General features: G+C 37.4%; 1 protein-coding gene across 1 annotated transcript in view; it reads right to left on the bottom strand.

Annotated features, from left to right (window-relative positions):
* The window catches only part of MANBA (mannosidase beta), a 120068-nt gene that overhangs the window by 91011 nt on the left and 19013 nt on the right, over positions 1-10044 (bottom strand). The window contains exon 5 of the mRNA XM_032261603.1: positions 4045-4168. Coding sequence (XP_032117494.1) covers positions 4045-4168 — 124 coding nt within the window. The remainder of the gene's footprint in view (positions 1-4044; positions 4169-10044) is intronic.

Genomic DNA, 10044 nt, shown 5'->3' with positions numbered 1-10044 from the left:
GAATTTAGGAAGGAAGAAAGGAAGGAAGGAAGGGAGGGAGGGGGGGAGGGAGGGAGGGGTGAGGAGGAAGGAGAGGGGAAGGGAAGGGGAGGGGAGGGGAGGGGAGGGGAGGTGGAGGAGAGGGGAGGAGAGAAGAGGAAAAGGAAAAATAAACAAAAAAGAAGAAGAAAAGGAAAGAGTGAGGAAAGAAAAGAAAAGAAAAGAAAAGAAAAGAAAGAAGGAAGGAAGGAAGGAAGGAAGGAAGGAAGGAAGGAAGGAAGGAAGGAAGGAAGGAAGGAAGGAAGGAAGGAAGGAAGGAAGGAAGGAAAGAAAGAAAGAAAGAAAGAAAGAAAGAAAGAAAGAAAGAAAGAAAGAAAAAAAGAAAGAAAGAAAGAAAGAAAAGAAAGAAAGAAAGAGAGAGAGAGAAAATAGAGAATCTGAACAGACTAATAATAAGTAGCAAGACTGAATCAGTAATAAAGTCTTCCAACAGAAAAATATCCAGAACTGGATGCCTTCACTGCCAAATTTTACCAAAGTTACAAAGAAGAACTAATACCAATTCTACACAAACTGTTCGAAAAATTGAAGAGGAGAGAATTCTCCTCTTCACTGAGGAGAGTACATGGTATTAAAGAGAATTCTCCTTCAATACCAAAACCAGACAGAGAGGCAGCAAGAAAAAAAAAAAAAAAAGAAAAGAAAGAAAGAAAACTACAGGTCAATATCCCTGATTAGCATGGATCCAAGGATCCTCAACAAAATACTAGCAAACCAACTCCAACAATATATCAAAAAGATAATATACTATGACCAAGTGGAATTTATCCCAGGGATGCAAGGATCTTATATTTGCACAAATCGATAAATGTGATATATCACATCAACAGAATGAAAGACAGAAAACACGATCATTTCAATAGATGCAGAAAAAATCATTTAATAAAATTCAATATCCCTTCATGATAAAAACTACCAACAAATTAGTCATGGAAGGAACATACCTCAACATAATAAAGGCCATATATAAAAACCCAGAGCTAACATCACACTGAATGCGGAAAAGCTGAAAGTCTTTCCTATAAGAACTAGAATGGAGAAAAGGTACCCACTTTCACCACTCCTATCCAATAAAATGCTGGAAGTCCTATCCAGGGCAATCAAACAAGAGAAAAACATAAAAGGTATCCAAACTGGAAAAGAGGAAGTAAAATTATTCCTCTTTGCAGATGACATGCTCTTATATCTGTAAAAACTTGGAAGATTCATCCAAAAAATTTAGATCTGATAAATAAATGCAGCAAATTTGTATGATACAAAGTCAACATACAAAAATTAGTAGGGTTTCTATACATAAATAATGAACTAGCTAAGAAATCAAGAAGGAAATCCATTTACAATAGCTACAAAAAATAAAATGAAATACCTAGGAATAAATTTAACCAAGAGATTAAAAACCTACACAAGGAAAACTATAAACGTCTGATGAAATAAATTGAAGAAGTCACACAAACAAATCGAAAAACATCCCATGCTCATGGGTTGGAAGAATTAATATCATTAAAATGACCACCATACTAATAGTAGAACCATTACTATACGATCCAATAATTCCACTAATGGGTATTTATCCATAGAAAAAGAAATCAGTATAACAAAAGATACCTGCACCCCCATGTTTATTGCAGCACTATTTACAATAGCAAAAATATAGAATCAACTTAAGTGTCCATCACCAGATGAATGGATAAAAAAGAATAAAATCATGTCTTCTGCAGCAACATGGATGGAACTGGAGATCATTATATTAAGTGAAATAAGTCAGACACAGAAAGACAAATTTTGCATGTTGTCACTCATACGTCAGAGGTAAAAATGCTGATCTCATGGAGGTAGAGAGTGAAATAATAGAGACCAGACGCTAGGAGAGGTATATAAGTGGCAGAAAGGAATGAAGAAAGGCTGATTAATGGATACAAGCATGCATTTAAATAGAAGGAATAAGTTCTAATGTTCAATAGCATAATAGTGTGACTATAGTTAACAACATGTATTGTATATTTCAAAATGGCTAGAAGAGAGGACTTGAAATGTTCCCAACACACAGAAATGATAAATACTAGAGGTGACAGATACCCTAAATACCCTGACTTGATCATTACACATTCTATACATGTAACAAAATATCACACATATCCCATAAATATGTACAAATATTCTGAATTAATTTTAAAAATGTATTTAACCTTCACAAATGTAGCTGACAGGAGGAATTGTTTACACTGAGTCTAAATTGAATTTTAAGCCTCATTTAAATTAATTTAATTTATATAAAATTCACCCAGTCACTAGTTACTGATAAAGTGAACTCTAATAACTCAGGAAGAAATGTTAATTTCATATTCAAAATTGTAAATTAAACTAGAACAGTATTATTCAAAATTTTTTCAGGCATCAGGGTACCTAGAGCTTACAATGCATTTAGCAAACCACCTAAGATACCAATTAAGCTTCAAAACAAATAAATAACTTTTTGTTAAATCAGACCTTTTTTTTTTTTTTTTGGAAACAGGGTCTTACCCAGGCTGGAGTGCAGCGATCCTCCAACCTTAGCCTTTCGAGTAGCTGGTACTACAGGTGAACGCCAGCATGCCCACTAATTTTTGTATATTTTTTCAGAGATAGGATTTTGCCATGTTGTCCAGGCCAGTCTCACTCTTAGGCTCAGGCAATCCATCCACTTCGGTCTCCCAAAATGCTGGAATTACGTGTGAGCCACTGCACTTGGCCCAGACCACTCCTTATACCAGATTCTATTATTTATATCTGAGAAAATGTATGGGTGGGAACAGAGGATGATGGGAGATTGAACCATTATTTGATTTTAGGAGCAAAAATCTTTACTTGGGTTACTAGAGAATAGTTTGGGAAGCACTAAACTAGAGAATTATAAGCTCAGTCACATTTACATGAGCAATTTAAATTGGATCTTTTAATGCCTTTTTAAAGTTTAAAAATACCAGCAGCACCAAATACCCTCCTCGAATCTAAGCATTTATCACTTGCTTTCATCTTCTGCCTTCAGAAAATACAGATTTGACTCAATTGAATAGCAAGCTAAGTTCACGAGGGCTCTCATGATAACAGAACTCTTGTACTGACACACCACATTCTTTCTTACTGATTTCAGCTAGTTAGGCCTCCATGTAATTACACTGCGCATTGCATGCTCTAAGATCTCAATTCCCTCCATCTTCACACTTCATTACCCTAACTTCTCAAATCCTCACTGATCTTTGATTTTCCGGCTCTCATCTTGAAAGGCTATTACATAACCTTGTTTCGTTTGCCAGTTGTTTCTATCTCCCCTCCCCACACATGAAGGGATCAGTGTACCTACTCTACATCTTTTCTATGTTAAGTAAACACAGTGCTGAGCAAAGCATGCAACAAATATTTAACCAGCTTTTAACTGATCCACTGACATCTGTGAGATTTCTGATTTTCCAATGCTCCCTGATATTGAATAGTTGCTTCAATTAAAAAAGTACTATTTTTCACCTTAGAAATATTTCTTTTGCCCTGTTTACCTTCCAGTTTTTTAACTCTTCACAAGGCTGTTGTGTCAGGGCCCTCAAAGTAGTGCTCCCACTTATGAAGACAATGCACAGAGACAGGAAGCCAGTCTAACGACATGAGCAAAGCAAGAATCCGACACTAAAAGTGACTACAGAGGCAGCAAAAAGGAGCCCAACCGGCGGGCACAGTTCTTTCAACAAAGAATACTTACCTCAGGAAGACTTGGAGCAGCTCTTTCATTTTATTTTTTTCTTTTCCTGTAAAATATTCTAAAAGATATCTGCCTGCATACCTGCTTTATACTGTCAATTTTCATGTAAAATCAGTTTGTATCTGTTTTTTACTTTTATAAATTGATTATACCACAAAGTTTTTAAAAAACTCTAAATCTCTGAAAAATATATCTATATTTCAATTATAAACCCAATTTTTATAGCAAGAAGACTCAAAAAGAAAAACAAAAAAAAATCACATCTCTCAGCTTACCATATATTGGGGAAAATGTGAAGTAGTTCAGGTGACAAATATTATAGGCTTCAATTCTAACATCTTTCCAGATTCCCTGTGTAGGAAAGGAAGGTCCCCAGTCCCAACTAAAGGAACATTGCTCCTGCAATTTCAAAGGAAAAAGAAGATACATTCTGCTTACCATGAAATTTAAAAATTATGAAAAACATTTTTTAAGTGTTACATATGTGTATATCAGTTTGCTATGGCTGTCATAACAAAGTATCGCAAACCAAGTGCTTTAAATAATGGAAATTTATTTTCTCACAGTGAAGTCCAAGATCAAGGTATCGGCAGGTCTGTTCTCTCTGAGGCCTCTCTCTTCTGCTTTGTGTCCTCACATGGTCTTTTTCTGTGCTAAGCATCCCTGGTGTCTCCCTCCATTGTCCAAATGTCCCCTTCTTAAAAGAACACTAGTTATATTAGAATAGGGCCCACATTAACTGCCTTGTTTTACCTTAATCACTTTTTTAAAGACCTCCAAATATTATTACATTCTGAGATGCCAGGGCTTAGGACTTCAACATATAAATTTGGGGGGACACAAAGTTAATGCAAAACTGTGTGTGTGTTTTCCCCAACCACCATTTACAGCCTCTGAGGTAGCCTATAGTGATCCCCACTTTCGACCTAAGCAACAGAATATAACAGAAGTGATGTTGTTTTGTTAATTAGGTTATAAGAGACTAAGCCTAGAATTTTGGGCACTCTCTCATGCCCTCTCTTGGCTAAGAGGAAGCCAGCCTCTGGGTCATGGGGTAGCTCTGTGGAGAGACCCATAGGAACAATCTGAGGTCTGCCAATAACCACGAGTGAGCTCAGACACATACACTTCAGCCTTGAGTCAACTCGAATCAACTTGAGCTAAGCCTTGAGACAACCGCAGCCGTGGCTGACAGCTTCACTATAACCTCATGAGAGACCTTAAGCCAGAAGCACCCAGCTAAGCCACACTCAACTCAGATTCCCAACTAACAGAAGCTACCATAATAAATGTTTTGTTTATTATTATTTTTTAGAAATCAGAAAACCTATAGTCCAGATATTTTCTAAGTTCGGGTTACATGTGCAGGTTATATAGATAGACTTGTGTCACAGAGGTCTGTAATACGGGTTATTTCATCATCCAGCTATTAAGCGTAGTACCCATTAGTTATTTTTGCTGATCTTCTCCTTCCTCCCACCCTCCACCCTCCGGCAGGCCCCAGTGTGTGTTGTTCCCCTCTGTGTCCATGTGTTCTCATAAATAAATATTGTCTTAAGCTGATAAATTTTGGCATAATTTGTTACATCACAATAGATAGCTAATACAATATCCAATATATCCAATATATCTACATTGCATATAACCTATGAAACATAGATACATTTGCAGAAATGTTCTAAGAACATAAAATCTATGAAGAGTTGTAGATTTATTCTTCAAAAGCATATTACATAGAAGCAACTCAATACTTCCTCCTTAAACTTCTCTATAATATCTCTAAACCTACCAATTGTATTTAAATCTAATAGCTACAAGAATATTGTGCTTACATGTAATAATTTTAAAAAATGAGAAAATATATTGAAAGACAAACCTATTTATAAATATGTTTTAAAAAGCTCTAGTCAAACTTGCCCACCTCGGGCATGAATTTAGAAGTCCTTGTTTCTGAACATGAAGCCCAAAAACAGTCAGTTCAATCTTTAGACCCTGACACAGTTTGCCAGGGCAGACATTTTATCCAATCTTACTTGATCTGGCTACCTGTCTCTCCCTTCATGACACACAGCTTCCATATTAAATTACAGAGTTCAAATTCAAAACTAATAAAAAATCCTGTAAAATAAATCCCTTTTACACAGGATTTTTTCTAATTTCTACTTCTTAAAAGAAAATAGTATTTTCAGGGCACCATTAAAATGTGTAAAGCTATGAGTTCAGCTTCTAAAAAGGAACAAGTTTGGGTCGTACATTTTATGGGGGAAAAAAAGTAACAAGCACCAGAGGAAATACTAAAACCCTTCTAAATGGAGTCATTTGTAGAGTAGAACCTGAAGATCTAGCCAAACTGTTGTCATTTAGGTATTATTTCCCTAGCTTTGTACTTATCTAAGATAGAGATAAACCTGTTTTTGCTATGGTGAAAAACAAAGAACTAAAATTACTTTATAGCATCCACATCTGTCTAAATTTACCACTTAAGTACCAGATTCTCATATTCAGGATGAAAAAAAAAAACTATCGTGGAGACATTTATGGGAGAATTTTAGTATCTACTTGTAATTCTTTCATTGGTGACAGGGAAAAGAAGGAGAGCAAAATATTCAGCATCTTATAAGGGAGGCTATTTTCCCCATTCAGAGCTACAAATCACTCTTAACCTCTCCAAACAAGAGTTTTCACTGATTCAAGAAGTATTTATGAAGCGCTTTCCATGTCTCAGGCTCGGAGCACATCAATATACACAGAAGACACAGTTCTTCTGCTTATAATGCTCACAGTCAAGCATGAAATTCAGGCATTGAATAAACAATTACAAGTATAATAAGTTTTACAATGGAAATAGGCAGGGAACATCCAGCCAGAGATTGAGGGAGATGACTATCAAGATGAGTTGCCCTGAAAAAAACAAAAATGACCCTGAAGAGTGAGTACCATTTACCCACTATGAGCAAGTAAAAGGCAAGAAGAAACATTTTGTTTTTTTTTTTTGAGACGGGTCTTACTCCGTCACCCAGGCTGGAGTGCAGTGGTGAGATCTTAGCTCACTGGAGCTTCAACCTCCAGGCTCCTCCCACCTCAGGGACTACAGTCTAATTTTTGTATGTTTTTGTAGAGTTGGGGTTTGGCCATGTTGTCCAGGCTAGTCTTAAGCTCCTGAACTCAAGTGATCCACCTGCCTTGGCCCCCCAAAGTGCTGGGATTACAGTCACGAGCCACTGCGCTGGCCCAGAAGCATTCCTTTCAGAAGGAAAAGCATGTGCAAAGGTCTGGAGGTTCGGGACAGTATGATGCTTTCCAGGAGATGAAGAGAGAACAATGGGAAGAGGCAGGGAGAAGACTGGAGAAGTGGGCATGGGCCAGAGCTAAGGGCCATGGACATTAGCCTAAAGGTAATGAGAAGCTGTTGAAGAGTTTGAAGAAGAGTGATACTGTTATCATTTTTTCCTGAAAAGATCATTCTAGCTGCTCTGTGAATGATTAATTAGAGGAAGGCAAGTGACGCTTCAGGATGCCAGTTAGGCAACCAGGGCGATACTTCACACAAGGCATGACTAAACTCAAGACACAGTGGCAGAAATGAAATGTGAACAGACTGAAGAGCTATTGAAGAGGTACCATTCACATCATCTAGAAGAGTAAGCAACTGATTGGAAGAGAGAAATGTGTCAAGAAAAACTCTTCTAAGTTTCTGGCTTGAGCACCTGTTATGGATAGGGTTCCATTCAGCAAGACACAGAACCCTGTGAGAAGGGTTTAGATCACAAATGCAGTGTACAGCATACTGACCTAAAGGTTCCTGTGAATCAGATAAGTGACAATGCTAAATAATGTAAGGTCTGGAGTTGAAAAGAAGTTGGGTGAAGATACAGTACTGGAGTCAACAGCAAATAGATTGGTTATAGAAGAAATGAAAAATGAGATAGCCTAGAGAGGGTATAAAATGAGAAGAGAAAAGAGTCTAGAACAGAGAAAGCCCCTAAAATCTAACTTTGGGGAGAACAAGGCTGTGGATAAAGAGACTTACAAGGACCGGCCAGAGATATAAATGGAAAACAAGTAAGATGGCATCAAACATTGGTAAGAGGGTGGTTGAAGCAATGAGTCCCACTATCCATCCTGGACAGAAAAGGAAGCAGAGACAAGAGGGGACTTAGGTTGCTACAGGGAAAGCAAAGGGTCAAAGAACTGGTGAAAGACAGTAACATTTTCTCTTTATATCCTACTCCTCATCTCTACCCCACTAACTTCATATAAGCTAAGCTGAGCATCTTGTTCATTACCTGTAATTATAGTAATAATCCTCCAAAATAGGTACCACCACTCGACTTTTTGAATGGTTGTATAGCATAAAGTGCTATACATGCAGAGTGTATTTGCATTGTTATTTCACTATATCCTCATATCAGGGATTAGCTCCATGTACAAATGAAGAGCATGCCTAAAGTCATTCTATGTTTGTAAAGCCAGAATTCATACCCAAGACTCTTGACTTGGTCTTCAACTCAGGTGTCTTCCCACTGGACCATGTCAATCTAGCCAGAAATACCTAGATGCGACTTGCAGTTGTTCTGGAACTCTGCCCCCAAGTTAATGTCCAACACATGGTGATAGCAGAAAATTGGGTCTGATTCCCAATGTCAGTGACAAAGGGCTTTGTTCTATCTAGATAACTTGAGAGTATGTTTTAAATACCACAAATTCAATAGAGGATGGAGGGAAGATAGCACATGTATATGTGCATAACATTTATATTATCTTTATTGATGACTTGAAAAGTAACTTTTCACATTAAGATCCAGGATAGTCTCAGTTTTGATAAAGGTTAAAAATGGAAGGCAAGACAGAAAAAGTACAACTTCTAGCATTCAAACCACTGTGTCATTGGAAGCCAAAGACAAAAGAATCAAAAGATAAATCTTATTCAGAATTATAAGTATACAAATATTCCATGGAATATTTGACTACTTAAAATTGTCAAAGCAATACTCTAAGGCTGCTGAATCACAGAAATTTGAACCAATGGTAAATGGTTCATTGACACAAGTTTGGGTAGGTTGAATCAATCAGAAGGAGGTATAATTTTGACCCTAGTATTTATATTAAGGAAACATAATTTAAGAGTAATCTATCCAGCTGAAAAAGAGCCACTTAACTTAATCAGAACATAATAGCTAATGTAACCGTTCTACCTAAAAAGTATTGGGAAAAGACGTTTACTATCTTCACAATGAGCCCAATGATTACATTTGTTGATAAAACTAAATTTCATGGCTCACACCTACAATCCCAGCACTTTGGGAGGCTGAGGCAGGTGGATCACCTGAGGTCTGGTGTTCAAGATCAGCCTGGCCAACATGGCAAAACCCCATTTCTACTAAAAATTTAAAAATTGGCTGAGTGTGGTGGTGCATGCCTGGAATTTCAGCTACTCAGGAGGCAGAGCCAGGAGAATTGTTTGAACACGGGAGGTGGAGATGGCAGATCTCGCCACTGCACTCCAGCCTGGACAATAGATCAAGACTCCACCTCAAAAAATAAGTAAGTAAATAAACAATCCCTCAAAAATTTAAAAATAGAATAACCATATGATCCAACCATACCACTTCTGGGGATATATCCAAAAGAACTGAAAGAAAGGTCATATAGAGATATTTGTACATCCATGTTCATAAGAGCATTATTCACAATAGCCAAAAGATGGAAGCAACCTAATGTCCATCAATGGATGAAAGGATAATCAAAATGTAGTATATACATAGAATGAAATATTACTCAGCCTTAAAAAGTAAAGAAATTTGAAACATGCTACAACATGGATGAATCATGAGGAAATAATGCTAAGTGAAATAAGTCAGTCACAAAAAGACAAACACGGTGTGCTTTTACTTATATGAGATTTCCAGAGGAATAAAACGCATAGAAAAGAGCAGAATGGGCCAAACATGGTGGCTTACGCCTGTAATCCCAACACTTTGTGAGGCCAAAGTGGGTGGATTGGTTGAGCCTAAGAATTAGAGACCAACCTGGGCAACATGGCAAAATCCTGTCTCTACAAAAAAATACAAAAATTAGCTGGACATGGTGGCATTTGTCTGTAGTCCCAGCTACTCAGGAGACTGAGGTGGGAGGATTGTTTGAGCCCAGGAGATGCAGGCTGCAGCAGTGAATTGTGATCGCACCACTATACTCCAGACTGGGTGACAGAGTAAGACTCAGTCTTAAAAAAAAAGAGTAGAATGGTGGTTGCCAGGGGCTGGGGAGAGGGAATT

Source organism: Sapajus apella, unplaced genomic scaffold, assembly GCF_009761245.1.
Source record: "Sapajus apella isolate SASKATOON/1434 unplaced genomic scaffold, GSC_monkey_1.0 scaffold124, whole genome shotgun sequence".
NCBI lineage: Eukaryota > Metazoa > Chordata > Mammalia > Primates > Cebidae > Sapajus > Sapajus apella.
Note: the sequence above shows the minus strand (reverse complement) of the source record. Positions and strands in the feature narration are given on the sequence as shown.